This window comes from Phyllobates terribilis, unplaced genomic scaffold, assembly GCF_046119375.1.
Source record: "Phyllobates terribilis strain yellow unplaced genomic scaffold, ASM4611937v1 Scaffold_3__8_contigs__length_932513732, whole genome shotgun sequence".
In the NCBI taxonomy this organism is placed as follows: domain Eukaryota; kingdom Metazoa; phylum Chordata; class Amphibia; order Anura; family Dendrobatidae; genus Phyllobates; species Phyllobates terribilis.
Window position 1 is genome coordinate 462,066,677 of NW_027362763.1, and position 18,879 is coordinate 462,085,555.

Sequence of the window (18,879 nt, forward strand, 5' to 3'; positions counted from 1 at the left end):
GGTAAGAAGTTAAAGAGGGAATCTGTCACCAGGTTATTGCCACCTAACCTGAAAGCAACATAATGTAGAGGCAAAGACCCTGATTCCAGCGATGTATCACTTACTGGCCTGCTTAGTGTGATTTTTTTTTCAAAAACTATAGTTTCATCAGCAGGAGATCATTATTATTGGACTAGTAAACCTGCTGCCAGGTAGCCAAGCATATTCATGAGCTCTTTATAACCTCACCCACCACTGATTGGCAGTTTTCTGTGTATACGGTACATGGGCAGAAAGCTGCCAATCAGTGGTGTGGGTGGGGGTACAGAGCTCAGCATTCGGATAAAGGCTAGATCTGCAGCAGATAAAATTATGATTTTATCAAAATGACAGCAAGCAGCTCAGTAAGTGACACGTCGCTGAAATCAGGGTGTCTGTACATTATTCTGCTCTCTGATAGGGTAACAAAAACCTGGTGACAGTTTTCCTTTAAATACCCTATTTGCTCCATCGGTTCTTATTTGAAATATTACCCTTCTACTTAAAGGGGTTCTCCAGCCTTTAAGTTACACTCTATGTAACTGCAGACATGTGAATCCTCGGAGCGCGCACACTGTGCGCTGTGAGAACTCTTTGATGTCGGTGCCAGGAGCGGGAAAGCGCGGGAACACAAGTATACCATTTGCATATATGTGGTCACATGCCTACTAGACGTGCACAGCCTCACTCAATACAAGAGAATTGAGCGAGACCGGACATGTCTAGTCAGGTTGTTGCCGGAATTATGCAAATGGCATACTTGTGGCCACATGACCACCCGCTACCAGCACTGGTGAATCCTTACAGAGTGCACGCTGTGAGGATTCACAAGTCTGCAGTCACTCTATATGACTTGTACCCGAGACCAGACAACCCCTTTAACAGATTTACTGTAATTAAGAATATAATAATGTGATTTTAGAAATCTTTTAAAATGATAATCGTTCTAAAACTTAATACTACAGACTTTACATAAAGTTAAAGTAGTAAAAAAAAATCCAAACAATTTCTGACTTCAACAGAAAAGACTAAAAATCCAAGTTAAAAAAACAGCATACTATTTCTTACTTACAGATAAGTTATCATTCTAACTTGAATTAAGATTTTATGGGGCACATTACATTTATCACCCAAATAAAATAAAAGACACAAACCCTTGAGGCATCTGGCAAGAGCAGCACATATAGAAGGCTTGAATGACAGCGCTGAGCCTGTTTGCGGTCATTGAGATAACATCCTGACCATCTGCAACAGCTTCCTGCTTCCCAGCATTCGCACAGTTCTCAAAGTCTGCAGCGCTTGGTGATACTGAAAGATGTTCTGTGCGGCCATTCTCTCCAACGCTTGATTGATGATCCAGAGAAATATCTTGTTGATCCAATGGCTTTTGCTTGAGTAAAATGCAAGCGATGTTGGTCGAGTCTCTCTTGTTTTTCGTCAGCTCAGTGGCAATGAGCACAAGCCATTCATCTAATGAATGCCAAAGTAGCTCTAATGGCTGAAATAAAGGCAGCAATCAAATTAAAGACTTCCAATATTGCTTATGACAATCGTATTAAGGAAAGAACAAAGTCATAATATCAAATATGCAAGGTAGATATTGGAAAAAAAATATGGTTAGAGATTTTAATTTAGCTGTTCCCAAGGTGAAAAATTTTCCTAATGGCAAAATTTCCCACATGAGAAATCGTAAAAAGATAATTAAACTTCTCTGCCAAGGGTGATGGATAGACAGGGGAAGAGGGCTGGCGTAGCTAAGGAAATAAGCCTGACAGCCAGCCTCATGCAGGCACGTCGCCGACATACAGAGGGAACAAGAACTGCTCTGCTGTGTCAACGATGAGCCAGAAGTGCGAGTGCCGAGAGCGCAGCTGCACGCATGGCAGTGGAGGGCGTTTCATTAGCCAACTCTATAACTAAGCTTTTTATCGAGCTGGACAAGCCCTTTAACACAAGAATAGGAGTCAATCATCTCTAGGTCTTCTGCAAGTTTGAAGATACCATTGGGAGAAGTTGGGCTTTGTCAGAGAAGTGATTGGCTTCCATCTCATACAGGGGAAGGATTACATCATACAGCCGATGTCTCCTTTTGCTTTACCCATCTATCACCTCATTAAATTGATTCAAGAATTATCAGTCTCACTGTACACATTTCTATGCTATGGCAAGTACTATGGTAGATCCGCAATTTATAGCATCTGAATTCGGTGAATGGAAGGAGTAAGGAGGTCCTCTGTAAGCAATGGAATGAGTTATCCTGATTCTTAAACGATCTTCACCCATCCATACAATTTCTGAAACATTGAACGAAATGATATATTGCTATATCCCAAAACTGCTGTCTAGCTAGTGAGCGTGAAACATTTAGAAATGTGAGTGAGCATTTTTTGGATAAGAGTCTACCCAGTAAAGCCATGTCTTTACAAATAACAGCTCATTAAAGGGGCTGTGCCATGTTTGGAAGTTATTCCCTCTCCAAAGGATAGGGGATAACTTCCCAATTCACTGGGGTTCTGACTGCTAGAACCCCCACTGATCCCAAGAACTGGGACCCTGAAGAGACTTGTGTGAATATAGAGGTGGTCGAGCACTGCCGCTCCATTCATTCTTAATGGGACCACTGGAAATAGCAGAATTTGGCTAGTGTTTAGCATTCCCATAAGAATGAATGAATGAATCAGCATTGCACATTATTGGCCACCACTCCCTTCACACAGGGCTGTTTTGAGCCCTGGGTCTTGGGATCAGTCAGGGTCCCAGCGGTCGGACCCCCCAAAGATCGGGAAGTTATCCCTTATTCTGTGAGTAGATAACTCTCAAACTTGGCACAACCCCTTTAATATACTCAAATAAAAGTACTAAGTATCTACGACATAGTTTTGAGACACCAAAATGACACGATATCAAATCAAACTAATCAGAATAACATTAAAGTGGAAAAACAGAAAAAATGTGCAAACCCACTTGGGATTTAACAAGTTCTTTAGGTATATGGGTTGGGTACTGCTAATACAGCTTATTAATGGTTTACATGCCAACTGATGCTCCCAGATTAATCCATCTTGAGCTACATGGCAATTTCACATTTTGCTTGTGTACTAGAATTACAGCTACTTTATTTGTGGATGCAGAAAATATATCTCTTACACAAAAATAAATGCGGAAGGCTCATAAGCCAACTCAAAATCTAGCAGATATGATGTTTATCTGTAACAAAAAAAATGTAGATAATTAAAGCATTTATTTCACCTATATTGGTTATTATTTCCTTAAGGACGCAGACAATTTTCATTTTTGCACCTTCGCTTTTTTTCCTTCTCTTCTTCCAAGAGCTATAACATTTTTTTTTCATTGATATAGATGTTAGGGCTTGTTTTTTGGGGGATGAGTTTTAGTTTTGAATGACATTTTACCATATTGTGTACTGAAAACAGGAAAAAAAAAACACAATTCTGCCATTGTTTATTGGGTTTTGTTTTTACGACATTCACTGTGCAATAAGACTTCTCCATCAATGAACTTGTGGAGGGTTTGTTTTTTGCATGACAAGTTGTAGTTTTTGTTGGTATTGCATTTTTGGAGGTAGATGTGCATTTCAATTTATTTTTTTATTGATGACATTTACCTCATGGGTACATAAATTTATATTTTGATGAAATCAGACTTTTCCGGATAGAACAATTCCGAATATGTATATTTTTTGAACGAGGAAAAGTGAGTGACTTAAACTTATCTTTATTTTTTTTTTAATTACATTGCCCTTTATTTTTTAGTCATTGTATGGCCTGTAAGTCTACTTATACTGACTACTTAAGTTACCACATAAACCCCCTATTAGAGGCTTCTCACCAAGCTAAGTCAAACCTCTTGCTTTGCACTGATGAGAGGCAAACACTCCTAAACATGTGTCTGAAAATTGAGTTCCTGGTTTGGCTTCTCATCCCAAGTCATGTGGCAAGGCTTGTTAAAGGGTAGCAACATTGACTTTTAGCATTTCTAAATCCAATATGTGGGGCTAAAGTTCCAGTCCTCTTCCTCTCTTAAAGGCATTTGCATTACTATCTATGAAAAACACAGATAGAACATGTGTGTGACTCACGGAGGCCGATTAAATTTGGGAACGCTTTTTATTAAATGATCTGATCATCATGGGATTTTACATTTAAAAAAACTTATCTTGTAACACTTATATAACTTTACCCTAAATAACCTGGGAAGAGATCGTTTAGTGTCTTCTTGTTTGGTACAGATAAACATAATACCAGATAAACCATAAACCTATACTAACACTATAACTAAACATAGAAGTACTATAGGGAATATGATCATTGTTACTTTTACCAGTAATAATGTAACAAATATAATATTAGAATTCTATAATCTTACATCAAGTTAAACCAAGTGGATTGCAAATCTAAAGAGAAGCTCCATCTCAGGAGGAAAATTTCCTTCTTTTAAAGATGGTTAATTTCTAGCATATCCCAAAAAGGGGCTCCAAAATGAAGCTTCGCTTTAAACAAGAAAAAGGAAAATGACAAAAAAAGAGCATTTTTAGGAAGGGTACAAGAAAGTATAAATGGCGTTTTGATTGACAGATAAAAGGGAAGTCATTGGACTAAACTGAAAATGAGCATGCATGAGGTTGACCAAACTTACGTCCTGTTCAGTAGGGGTGTGATAAATGAGTGCATGCTTTGTCACATTCAGCTCTTTTACGTCTATCTTCCTAAAAACGTCATATACTTTTCTGACCTTGAACACCTGGTTTCTTGGCGTTTTGTTTCCATTGTAGCCCATGTCATTTCCATTACTGGGGGATGAAGGTCCAAGGCGAAAAACATGGCAAAATATCCGCACAATCCGCAGAAGACTCTTCATTTGAGCTTCATAACTACTGGAGAGACTTTTGATGCAGAGATTTATGTGAATTTGGACTTTCTTTAGAATGGCACTTATTCATACAGCAAAGATGAACTTGAGTCTCTAAATGGTTAACACGGTGTGCAAAAAAGGTACAGATTGCTTACATTACTTTAAAGGGAAACCGTCAGCAGGATTTCCCACCCTAAACTAGTTATATGTGAGTGTAGTTCTTTCAATGACAAGTCCAGCAATACCTTTACATAACCAGTCAGTTCCTTCTTTACGGAGAAATCAGCGTTTGAATTGATATAAAAATGAAGCTGTAGATCTGAAGCATCTGTCACTCCAGCTCTATTTCCTACCCATCGCCGCTTCCTCCTGCCTACATTACTGACTGGATCTATGCAGTGTAACTTCAGACAAAAGGAGCAGCCAATCAAGCAGGAGGAAGTAGAGCTAAGTGGGGAATAGAGCTGGAGTGACAGATGCTTCAGATCTACAGCCTCATTTACATATCAATTAAAACACTGATTTCTCAGAAACAGAGGAATGGACTGGCTGGCCAAGTAAAGCTATTGCTTGACTGGTCTTTGAGTTACATACACAAATAGTTTGGGCTTTGAATCCTGTTGACAGGTTCCTTTTACCAACCATATGAAACTAACAACCAATATAAATATGAAGTATTATAAATAAATAAATAAATATATAATATATATATATATATATATATATATATATATATATATATATATATATATATATGTATGAACAGTTAGGGGAAATTCACACTGTGTGATGTTGAATGGGGAAAAAAGGGAATTAGACCTACCGGTAATTTGATTTCCAGACATACCAGGAGGTAGTCCTTCCTTGACCTATGACAGTACAGGACCACAGAGAGGTTAAATGGCCCCTCCCACCTCCACCCTTCAGTGTTTTTCAAAGTACCACCGAAGAATGGATGCAAATGGTCTATACGAGCCACTAGAAAACTCAGATGCAAGATAAACACTTTAACGGCCCCAGCTCGATCTCGAGACATGTCGACTAGATGAATGAATGATCTGCAGAAAGATTGATCTTGTGCAACGCTAAAGAAAAACATATGGGAGGGGAAATAAGGGTGCTGTCTGACTCCTGAGGGACTACCTGGATACCGAATTACCAGTAGGTCCAATTCCCTTCTTCAAGTCCGTCCCACCGGACAGCAAACTAGAAGTAGTATTATAGAAATGGCACCAGGGTGGATACAGAAGCCATAAAGGACCAAAGTCCGAGGCAAGAACCAGGCAAGATATAGAAACCATCTGTAATGTCAGAAGAAAATATACACAATTATAGAAATCTGCAAAGATAAATCACCGTAGTGATTCCCTGATATACGTCTATAATGCCAAATATTTAGTATAATTGTGGTAATCAAATTATACAGTAGAAAAGGAGAGAGTGAGACAGTCCCCTGTCATACCCCAACACCAATAATGAACCGCAGTGATTGTTAGATGAATTATACTTATAACACCACAGCCAGAGAATACACCTTAAACACATCATCTTGCACAGCAAAAAGTATGGTGATGGCCACCGCCACAAACACAATGAGGACTGCTGCAGACCAAAAGTAAACTCGCATGTGCTTAATAACACAGGACTGTTCCTTCAGCGGTCCTCCTAGGCTCAGGCTAAACCTTGGTTACAGACCAGCTTATAATAGCACAAGGAGTCCTATAGGACCGAGGCCTTGCACAGCCAAAAAGATTAAACTAGTCCTTAGATAAGTGGGCAAAGCATTGGGATGTTTATGTCTTACACACCCCAGGAGCCCACGGACGTCTAATCTGAATCCTTAAATCTCTACGCCTCAAGCAAGGGGCTGGACGCAATGGAAACTAAAGAAATCGGTCAGGTAACATCCCCTGCCATTACCAATGCTGGGTCCATCATCAGACCACCTGATAGAGAAGCGTGGATAATCACTCCTGTGGTGCCGATGTTAACGACACAGAGAGTCGGGACACTGCAATTGATGAAAGTGCCCTAAATAAAAGTCCTTACCATCAGTTGTGCAATATTCATATATACAAGTGCTTCTCACTAAATTAGAAAATCATCAAAAAGTTAATTTATTTCAGTTCTTCAATACAAAAAGTGAAACTCATATTATATAGTCATTACAAACAGAGTGATCTATTTTAAGTGTTTATTTCTGTTAATGTTGATGATTATGGCTTAAAGCCAATGAAAACTCAAAAGCTTGGTTTGATCATTAAAGCTGTGAAGATTGCCCTCCCGGCACTCACATGTGAAATACTTGGCTGTTTATTGTCTCAAAATACAAGTCATCAGACATTTTAGCCCATCCTGGGCTTTTTTCAATAATAGGGTCTGAAACGTATGATAACTTGGGTGATGATACAGCTTAAAATCTTAGTAAGCCAGACAATTAGATTAGTTAAACGAAGAGAATACCACTAATGTGTTTAAATTGACTTGTAAATATATGTGTATCTCTGTGGCTGTGTACAGACCAGTATTTGTATATTTGTAGAACCCTGAATGCTGAATACTACTCGTTTGGAAACAATCAGGTTTACTATGCTAATGACAAATTGTACTAAAGGTCAGCTAGATGTTTCTTTACAACAGCCCCTGTGATACCAACTATGTAAATTGATTAACTAAAACACTGATAGCTGAGCCATGTGAGGCTGCCCTCAAAAAACCACTTTACCTGTGGATGTGTTCTTAAAAAGGAGATATGCTTCTGTAGGAGTCAGACTTGAGCCCAGAGAAGCAGAAAGGACATGTGCTTCTGTAGCAGAGAAACTTGAAGCAGATATTGAAGAAAGACTTTACAAGGAGAATGAGAGACATCCTTCAGGGCAATAGATGGATTGCATGGCATCACCCAAAGAGACACAGATTTGTATTCTACATGATTCTAGTCTAAGGGTACGGCCCTGACTGGAACGGATTCGCTACATTTAACCATCAGAGAGACCGTGGATACTTTTGGGGAGACGAGGAGAGGACGAAGAAGTCACCTGGCCCCATGGATATGTTGTTTTGGGGCTGCTAGGAGGGACCCACCGATCGCCTAGAACACACGGAGACATTTGTAGTGGCCAGAAGGGACCCACCGGTTGCCTGGCCCCATGGAAACTCTCGGAGAGGCCAGGGTGGGACCCTCAGGTCTCCTGGTCTTATACCTCGATAGACTGAGCTTGCCGCTACCTCCTCTCTGTGGAGGCCTGCCAGAAGCGGGGGGCCACTGGTTGAGGTAGTCGGCCCTGGAAGTCTCCAAAGTCACAGCTGCTCTATCCCAGGCGGGCGGAGAAGGAAGGGGAAGACTGTGTAATGTTGTACCATCTTGGGTATTTGCTGGGACTGTTCTATGCGTTTATTGTCCACTTTGTGGTTCAATAAAGTAGTGCCACACTGTTTTACCCTCACCCTGTGTTGTCTGAGTAGCGTTATGCCCATGGAAGACCCCAGGTCTTCACAACTTGTATGTTGAGACAACAATAAACGGCTAATTATTTCACATGTGAGTGCCGGGATCCTACTTGGTTTGACCAGCATTTCCTCCACGTGCACCACAAGAATCATACGGAGTGCCAACCAGCCTGCCTTTTCCTTCACAGAAATAATGTGCTGTATTAACATCATGTGCCCTCCTATGGATGGAGTAGTTAGACTGATACTGGTCTGGAAGACAACAGTGAAAATATCTGAGTATTATTCAACCACAAAATAAGGACAAACATGCTCGGCATAAGTTATATTCTGAATCCCAATCATGAGGCCCTGTGCAGCCAGGACATGCGGCCAACTGACTTAAGTCAAATCATGAGACGTAACCCAGGCATGTGACCTAACTTTAGCCTAGAGGTCTAAGGCCTAGCTTCCGTACCTGAAGCCAAACTTAAGCACATGAGGCCAGAGGCCCACCTTCAGCATCAAGGCATGAGGCTAGTATAATCCCAGAGGCCTAGCCCTTCGAGACATTTACACAGACCCAAAAAATTGTTCCTAAGAACCAGCGTACAAATTGTCATAAGGCAAATAAGCCCTAACTAAAGGTTCTGTGATTATTAAAAAGGTAATCTTTATTATCTATTTATCACCTTATCAGTTTGTGCAATTTAAAAACACAAGTTTGTGTTGGTCCTACTTGAAGCAATTTTCTAATACTGGGTTAAAGCTTCTAGTTAACACTTCTATTAGCCTATCAATTGGGGAAACTCACGGCCAGAGAAGGAGATAGATATTATTGGTATGAAATAACTCCTAATAGACAAATGTCTCACAGGAATTTAGCACTAAGCTCTTTCTAGTAATGAATCTCTCCTTCAGCATCAATCTCATTTATTCTGACTTTTGATATTAGCAGTAGCAGTAGGTGCACTGGCTGGCTGTTGCCAGAGGGACCTCTACCCAGAGAGGTGTCGTCCCCGGACCGCTTGACAGGGGGAATGGAAGGCAGAGACCCCCCGATTCCATACTCTGATACAGTCACTGTATCTATCTAGGCCCCCCTAATGCGTGGGAGTCCGTACAGTGGAGCTCCATAGGATAATATACGTTCACTCTAGGAGCAACCTCTCATGCGACTATCTCCTGTGGGGACAGGAAAAACACTGGTGGGTGGAGGTGCGAAGGGCCTTTTAACCTCTGTGATCTTGTCCCGTCATAGGTCAAGGAAGGACTACCTTCTGGTGTGCTGTCCGGATGGACGGGCTGGAAAACACATTGTAATATAGTACCAGTTAAGTTAGTAAGATTTTAAAAATCTCATCCACACACTGTGGAAATTTTCTGCACATAAATTGACCCACTGGGGGGGTTAAAATCTGCATCATATAATTTCTTTGTATGGAATTCATTGCGATCTTCACTTTTGCAATGCACAAGTGAAATTTATGCGAAATTTGTGCCAAAACGCTGCAGATATCCAGTGGATAATCCACACCGTTTGCAACCTGCCTTATGTTGTACATCTAAGCTAGTCAGGCACCCTCCATTTTACAGAAGAGGTAGAAAAAAAAATGTAACTTGCCTTTATATGCAGAAGGGATAATCTTAATATTGTCATTTTCACGCCACTTTTGCTTTAATAGCAAATCTAAAATATATTTATAAACATAATTCAATTGCATCATTACGTGAAGGAAAGTCTACACAAGAACGGGGGTCCCATGCCCCCATTATAATGGAGCAGCAGTCACATATGAAAGCAGTCCTCCATCCAATATGTATAAGACTAATGCAGAGTACAAGTACGACACTCGGCCATCTCTATTAATCTCAGACTTGGAATGAAGCGATGGTGCTCATACATGGCCACTGATCCATTTAAGGACACCGACCCCCATTATTGTCACAGGTGGAGGTACCAGAGATCACCCTGTGGACAGATGATAAAAGTTTTCACCCCTCCAGGCAATATGAAGAAATGTTGTGATTCTTTATCATTACCTTAAGAGTTTGTGACCATTTGTAGTGGCAACTTCAGCGAGGCTTGTGAGTATCTTGAGGTATTGGTTTTCATTTAGTTGTGACAAATGTTCAAGGACTTGACGTAACTATGAGAAGAATATTAATCGGAGATAAATAGTATAAAAGTGAAGCAGACAGATTCACTAAATTATTTAATTATTCAAAAATTAGCACCAAAAATCTCTTAGCACTTCAATACCAGCATTAATTGTTCGGTAAAAATGACCCAGTAACATAATTCAGTACGAAAATGGCAAACATCAAACTTGTATATATATTTGTTTTATTTTAATGGTTAAAAAAATTCAGAATGTTGTTAAAAAAATTAGTTTCTGTTGCCATTTCTGAGACCAAGAACTTTTTAATTTTTCTTCCGATGGACCTGTATGAAGGCTTATTTGGTGCACGTCCAGCGGTAGATTTTATCGATCGGGTTTAAGGGTAAATACGAGGTTTTGTTCCTTTTGATCACCTTTTTTGCATACCTTTGAGCAGTGGCAGTGATGGGGGCGATACTGGCATGTCAATTTTTCTTCTGCTTTACAGGGGTTACCATGAAAGTAAAATCATTTTAAATTTTGAGAAATATAACTTTTTATGGACATGGTGATACCAAATATGTTAATTTGCTTCAATTTTTTTTTTTTTTAACTAAGGAACAGAGGTAGGATCCAAACTTTTATTTATAGGTTTTATATTTTTAAAAACTTATGTACAGTGGTTGTCAGTTAGTGGTTAACCTTTCTACATGCAGAACTTTCTATCTTTTCAGTCTGCGTTGAGGATTTGATTTTTCACACGGAAACCCAATAGGCAATCGTGAAATATAAGCATTTCTGGAAATATTATGCCATCGAAGTATTAGTGTCTATAAATAAAAAAAGTTAAATTACGCCATACATTTGAGGAGCCCGTACTGTGCGAAAACAAGCTAACATTTAAAAGAGTATGTCATTTTAGAAAACCTCGTTAATAAGACGGGGAGTCATGTGTATCATACAGGTGGTGATAACCATTTATTGAAAGTTGGCCTTACCCACCAATTTCCGTAGGACCAGCCGCCCATCTAATGTATGTGCTAGATATCTCCTTAATATGAACAGGTCAATGTTTAGAACTGGTCACATTTCACGTTGTTCGGTCACTAGTTTGAAATTAGAATTCATGCATAAAATATCAAATGGATTAATATAACTTAAAGGGGTTGTGCATAATCACTACTTATCACCTGGCTTAGTCTCATAGGCTTTGATTGTAGGGCTGAACCACTACGACATTCAAAGTGGACTTGCGGTGGTCCCTTACTGTGGAAACCCCAGCATTATCTAAACATCAAATAGGTGATCATTTCTCTTTGTAGCACAAACCCTTTAAGGAAGTGTGATAAACAGAATATGTAAAATATCCAGAGAACCCTACCATATTTTCCCGAAGATCTTCATTCTGAGTCATCTGAATTAACGTCTCAAAAAGTCTGGGATGATGCTGTATAAGCACGTCACAGGTTTCTCCATAACCACCCTAGCAGAAAACACACCAGAATTACATAGTGTACACACTCTTGAATTCACATTTGGCATCTGTCACCTAGAATGGACCATCCATATGTGGACACAGCATATTGGTGGAAGTTCGGAAAACATTGACTTTTGCAGCTCTTTTATATATTAGTAAAATACTTATTGGGAACCTATCAGCTGATTCATGCTCCCCAAACCACAGGCAGCAAGAATTAGAGCCTAGCTGCATGATTGCAGCCAGGTATACTTCTCTCTAAAACCATCCGACATTTCAGAGAAAATATACTTAGACAATAGCCAGAGATGAGACTAATATGGCGCCACTGCAGGTGATTGACAGGTCTCTTATTAATGGAGAGACCTGTCAATCACATGAAGCATCTATGGGAGCAGCCGACCGGGGGCTCTGGCTAGTCCCGGACTGCATAGTCTAACTCTTAAATGCTCCTGGCTGGCTGCAGTCGTGCAACCAGGCTCTGATTCATACTGCCCATGTATTGGGCAGCATGAATCGAGTGACAGGTTCCCTTTAAAGGGCTTTTTTTGTGAAAATAAGTCCTGTGGATAGGTGATAACTAACTGATTGGTGGGCGATCGATAGAATGGGGAATTTTTATCACTATTAAAAAAAGTCTCTATGGGGTGGCACAAAAAAGGTGAGCATAGCATCAGACCCATAGAGAATGAATGGAGCGGTGGTCAGGCATGCACACTGCCTTTCCATTCTAATAGGGATAAAAAGAGGATTTTTGGTACTCACCGTAAAATCCCTTTCTCGGAGCCTTCATTGGGGGACACAGGAAACCATGGGTGTATGCTGCTGCCACTAGGAGGCTGACACTAGGCAGAAATAAAAAAGGCTACCTCCTCCCCAGCAGGCTACACCCACTGACAGGGAGAGAATTAACCAGTTTGTAAGAAAGCAGTAGGAAAGGAGGTATAAAGAGACTACCCTGAGATGAACCAACAATGGCACAAATAAGGGTGGGTGCTGTGTCCCCCAATGAAGGCTCCGAGAAAGGGATTTTACGGTGAATACCAAAAATCCTCTTTTCTCTATCGCTTCATTGGGGGACACATGAAACCATGGGACGTCCAAAAGCAGTCCCTAGGGTGGGAAGAGACAAGTACTCAAAAAGGTAAGGTAGGTCACTGCTGCATGAGGGACCTCCTATTCAGATTGGCGCTGCTGAGGCCGAACGGAGCTACCGTGTAGGAAGAAGGTGTGGACCGAAGACCAGGAAGGATCATCAGTTCCTGGAGAGGTAGAAAGATTTTGGATAATCTTGGAGTGTCCCCCTTTGGGAGAAACTGCGGAGAAAAAACAGAACAGTGAGTTCAGCGGAAAGAACCAGACTGTCTAATTTAGCGCTCCACCCTGGATGTAATACATGGCTGGGAAGACAGAGAATCATGGACTTCCCGGTGGCTATTGACTGAGGCCCTAAAAGGCCGGGGAACAAGTGTCACTGGATACTTGGTACTTTCGACAGGCAGAGAGCTTAAAAGAGAAGAGGATGGCTCCTCCTATACAGGAAAAACTTCGCCCAGAGGTAAGACGAAAGGACACCCTGTCCCAAGTTTTACACTGTCCCCCTATATTACAGAGATGCTAGAAGGGGGAAAACAGGGCAGGAAGATAGAAACCAAAGAGTCCGACTTTGAAAGGGAAGAATCGAGGACTCTTACCATGGGAGCCTGGGCGCCAATGGAGGGAAGATTCCACACACACGCGACAGGAGTAATCATGATGACACCTGTCAGGCTGGAGTAACGACCGCCCATCTGATGACACCTGTCAGGCTGGAGTAACGACCGCTCATCTAATGACACCTGTCAGGCTGGAGTAACGACTGCCCAACTGAAGTGAAAACTGTGATGAGGAAAAACTTTACCTGTCTCTGGAAATGTAAACGACCGACTGGTCCGTGTTACGCTGGACAGGCTGGCTTGAGGAAGGGCCATCATATCCTGAATGGCGGAAGTTCTCTCGTCGAAGGGGAAGATACGGTAAGGGACACTGCATTAAAGGGGGCCTTGTCAGGTAGGCGGCAGACTACTCAGGATGTGGAGTTATGGATCCATCCTAAGCCGTCCGGAAAACGATAGTCCATCTTGGTCCTAGACAAGTGACAATCCTGAAGGGAGGAAGAGAAGACGAGTACCTGTACGCGGAATCATGAATCCAAGCTGAGTTTCCCCGAGATGAGCTCCGTTAACAACCAATTAACCTGCAAATGTCGGGCGCTGCTGACAACTATGGGGAAAAAGAAAAAACAGAGACAACAACTCGTGTAGGGGCACTCACAACTTCCTATAGGAGCTCGGAGGGAAAAATTGGCCAGGAGCTTGGACGGACCGGAGCAATCCTGAAAGTCCCATAGCGGCGGCAAGCAGAAGCAGTGACGAGGACTGAACCAGCGACCTGACGATGCAGAGATATCCAGTGGCTTGTAACTGTTCATGGAGAGAGAAGGACAAAGCCGTGGCGCGGCACCACGTACCAGACCTTAACGGACGAGGCTACTGAAAAAGGATGAGAGGGCTGAGCGAATCCGTTTCCACGATGAACAGAGGCCTGTTCCTGACACGCACCAGATACTAGGTCTGTAATACCGTCAGGGCTGGAAAGACATCATGACGTAACTGATGAAGACTTGAAGTGGTGAGTTCCTGAAGGAATAAGGTGTTAAGTACCGATACACAAACAGGCTGACGATCATGGATTGGATATTATACAGTAGGTAAAAGCAGGACGCTGCACTGTAACTGCGGACAAGGAAGGTAGTAGGTCTGATCCGCTATGGATAACAGTCAGAGAGCGAGTAATAGTTAATATAGGTAATTTTTCCCTAGATGTGGCTGTGGGCAGAAGAGAATGTCTGCCATAGGGAAACAGGGCTAATGGGTCTGACCTACAGCAGGATGTTGAGAAGATAACAGACAGTTGACGCATAAGTAACTCTCTGTAGCAGAGGTAAGGATGGATGATGGCCTGTCTGTCCATAAATAGCAGTGGTGATATAACACCCTGCTCCTGATTCCTACTATAGACTGTAGAGGAGCTGACCGAGTACGACGGGTTACGGTACATACCCGCGAAACCTATCCCTAGGCACAGGGAGTGCGGCTCCTGTATATACATATACAGGAATGCCATGCGATGAGGCAGTATCCGAGGAATCCTTTAGAGGAAATGGGCTGCAGGAACGAGGATGTCAGAATGTTACCTGATCTGGATACCTTATCCTGAAAGTCTCCCCTGTCTGCGGGGATTCACTGATGGAAATTTCATGGATGAATCGTCTAGCGTTCTGGAGGTAGACCGAAGGCTCCGTGGGAGAGGTAGTCCTCCTGATTAAGTCTGCTGATAGCTGTTGACCAGCTGTGCATCATGTCCTGTAACTTAAGAGTCGAGATGTAAATGGCAGGGGATCAGCGACAGACCCCAGACTACCTCTGGGAGAGAGGAGTGGGAATCATGGAAATGAACCTGGATGGTGGTCCAGATGTTGAGTGGGAGTGAACCCGCTCTTTCAACCTGTGTAATGTCGGTCATAGCTGCAAGTATCTGATTCAGGAGGAACTGATCAGAGCTGCAGAGGCGGACGTATTCTTAGACAGCCGCATGGGGTCCTTAGCCAAAGACTGAGATGCGCTCGCTTCTAGGCAGCCGCACCGATGCCACAGCTGGGCCCGAGCCGGGGCCCGCCGGCAGCCGCACAGATGCTGCAGCTGGATCTGAGTCGGGGCCCGCAGGCAGCTGCACAGATGCCGTGGCTCGGGCAGAGCTGGGTCCCGCAGGCAGCAGCAGGGAAGCTGTAGCCGGGGCTGTGCATATGAGATGCCTCTGCAGTCGCATCGAAAAAGATGGTGGGAATGGAGGGGGGGCAGGGCCAAAAAGGGCACGCAGAGAGCCCGCGCTGAGAAGACAGTAAAAACCCCAAGGATTGGTTCAAAAAGGCGCGGGGAAGGCACCGCGGCTATGATAGGCTAGGGAGAAGGGGGGAGTGGCCTAAGCGGAGCATGGAGCTGGTCCGAAGCCGGGGTCTAAATTTATTGGAAAGACACATGTGTCTTTGCTGTGGAGCCCCGCAGCCAATTACAGGGAGCTATGGAAGGGAGGGATACCTGCATCCAGACGTGGTCCTGACTCCTTCTTCACAGTTCTGAAGACGGCATCAGAAGCCCCCGGGAATAAAAAGGGGGTCACTAGGATCTTTGTGTCTTCCTTCCCGCACCATCTCTGGTCCCAGACGGTGCAGAAGACGGTGTCGACCCTGGATGAGGTGAGGGTCACTGACTAGTGACCGTCTTCCTCCCGGCCCGCTCTGAGGAGGGGGCTGGGGAAGGCAGGACCGTGAGCCATGAGCAGCTCCGAGACACGCTTGAGGTGTTGGAGGGAAAAAAGGGTCCTGCCTGTTAGACAAGAAAGTGGACGATGTGGGCGACACCACATTGTTCTCTCTGTCCCAGATGGTGGGAAATCAGGGTGAGCTGTTACACCCTGTTGCCCGAAGTCACAAGCTGAATCTGAAAGAAAAAGATCATTAGTAAAACACAACAAGATGGTAGAGACGGGTCTGAGCGCAGACCCATGTCTTGCCTCCTTGGACACTAAGCAAAAACTGGTTAGTTCTCTCCCTGTCAGTGGGTGTAGCCTGCTGGAGAGGAGTTAGCCTATTTCTGCCTAGTGTCAGCCTCCTAGTGGCAGCAGCATACACCCATGGTTTCCTGTGTCCCCCAATGAAGCGATAGAGAAAGTGCCCCGTTGTGCAGATTGTTCCGGGTCTCAGCAGTTATATCCCAACAGATCAACAAGTTATCCCCCATCCTATGGATATGAGATAACATCTTTTTAATAGACAACCCCTTTAATAAATAGGCCATCCCACAGATGTCTTTGTGCCGCAGTTCTGATTGAAGACATACCTGCACACACAGATCTAGTGGAGTGACACCATTCTTATCTGGCAGGTACTTTGCACCACGCAGTAATAAGATCTGTGCTGTATCTCTTTGTCCATGGCTGAGGGAAACAAAGAAATCATTTGAGCTACAAGCCGTACACTTGATGGAATGGTAATTATAATCTGACCAGAAGCCATGTGAGCAGAAAATCTCTATCCATTTCTGATTATTTCTCTTTTACAAACTACTGCTGGAGGAGAAATTAATTTTATGTTATCTTATCTTCCACAAGAAAAGCATTTACTGTAATTTCCTTTCAGTGAACTGCAGCAAAAAACGTAATGTAAAAGAAATGAAAGACAATATACTAATCTAACATCGATGCAGCACTAGCATGCTAAAAATGAGATGGAATAAGATACTTCATGGACAGAAAAAAAGTAAATCTATCCTAAAAAGTAAAAAGAAAAAAACAAAGGAAAAAAGCCAGACTACATTAATGTACGTTTACTGAACACTGAAATTGCAACATTAAAAACAAAGTCATGGAATTACAAAAATCACAGGATGGATAGACATGTTAATTATATACAAAGGATGAAAAAATGGAAACAACATTTTCAAAACATCTCAATTTATTCAGTCAACTATGAGCGCCCTATGAAGAAATACAGATTTACACGCCACATTATATAAATAAGGTTATTAATAGTTGTCTGAGGAATGTTCTGCCACAATGAAAGCACTTAGGACCACAAATCATCAAGATCTGCTGCTGGCAGCTCCCTTTGTAATAGGCGACCAATGTCGTCCCACACGTGCTCAATGGGAGACAAGTCCGGAGATGCCGCAGGCCATGGTAGCACGTTTAGGCCACACAGATGTGTGTACTTCTGAATGTGGTGCTCAAACTTGATACTCACTAAATCGAGATGCGTTATATTTTTGTTTCAATTTTTCATTATATGCATCTCATTAATATATCAACTGATCATGTGATTTCCATAATTTTATCACTATTCCTTCTTGGTGTTGCAATTTCAATGTTAAGGAGTTTATGGACACTTTATTTTTCTTATCTCTTGAAGATTTCAAATTTAAATGACTTGTCCAGGCTTTTGATATTGATCTAATCTCAGAACTGTTCATCTATAGTAAATTGGTGACGTCTAACACCTGGCACACCCACCGATAAACTGTTATCATATCCGCTCAGATGTAAACAGTGTATTGAACCATAACCGCTCCGGTCACTTCAATAGGAGCTAATCTGATGTTCTCGACACAGGTTACTACACAGTGATCGGAGCTTTGCTGTTACGGCTCCATTCACTGTTCACAACCAGCCGTCACTGGGCAGAAAGCAGCAAATTTATGAGGGTGGCAAGTGTCAGATCCCCACCAATCTGATATTGATGACCTTTCCTAAGGATAGCTCCGTCATATCAAAATCCTGGGTAACCTTTAATTATTGCAGTGTTTTTGTAGAAACTTTAAGAAGACTACTATACTTTTTGATAATGTTTAACAGGTATAAAGAGATTCAACATTATGCATAAGTGTATGTATGGATTAAAATATATGAAGCATTTGGTCACCATTATTGCTGAAGTTTTAGGTGTCGAGAATTATGGATGGGATTTCACATAATGAACAAGATAAAAACTGCAAGAGATTTAAGTGTGTGTGTGTGTGTGTATATAAAAATATATAAATATTCATTCATTCATTCGATCTATCTAGATATAGATAGAGATATATATATGATCGTCTGCATCAGAGGATGTAGCTTAGCAAGGGAAGGCTTGGCCAGAAGGCTAACTCATCCTAAAAGCTTGCAGGGGACAACTAACAATGTAGTGAAACACATCTATAAAATATTCTTGATTAAGTTTAAAAAAAAATTCATTTTCTTTTGATTTTTGTTGTTTCTAAAAGCACTTTGGGTCAGGTTTTGTCCAATGTCCACCCCACTGGTCGCTCAGAACAATGGCACAGAATCAATCAACTTCTAAATGAACGCACCAGAGCAGTGTAGATGCTCCACAGAAATACTATAGGTCTT

General features: G+C 42.1%; 1 protein-coding gene across 3 annotated transcripts in view; it reads right to left on the bottom strand.

Annotated features, from left to right (window-relative positions):
• Positions 1-18,879, bottom strand: part of HACE1 (HECT domain and ankyrin repeat containing E3 ubiquitin protein ligase 1) — a 104,408-nt gene that overhangs the window by 70,551 nt on the left and 14,978 nt on the right. For 2 of the 3 annotated variants that reach the window (XM_073675770.1, XM_073675767.1), the window contains exons 8-12: positions 16,836-16,932; positions 11,803-11,904; positions 10,363-10,469; positions 4,675-4,921; positions 1,173-1,516 (exon numbers count right to left, since the gene is read on the bottom strand). In XM_073675770.1, the coding sequence (XP_073531871.1) occupies positions 1,173-1,516; positions 4,675-4,921; positions 10,363-10,469; positions 11,803-11,904; positions 16,836-16,932 (897 nt within the window). The remainder of the gene's footprint in view (positions 1-1,172; positions 1,517-4,674; positions 4,922-10,362; positions 10,470-11,802; positions 11,905-16,835; positions 16,933-18,879) is intronic. The other variant, XM_073675768.1, reaches the window with a different exon arrangement.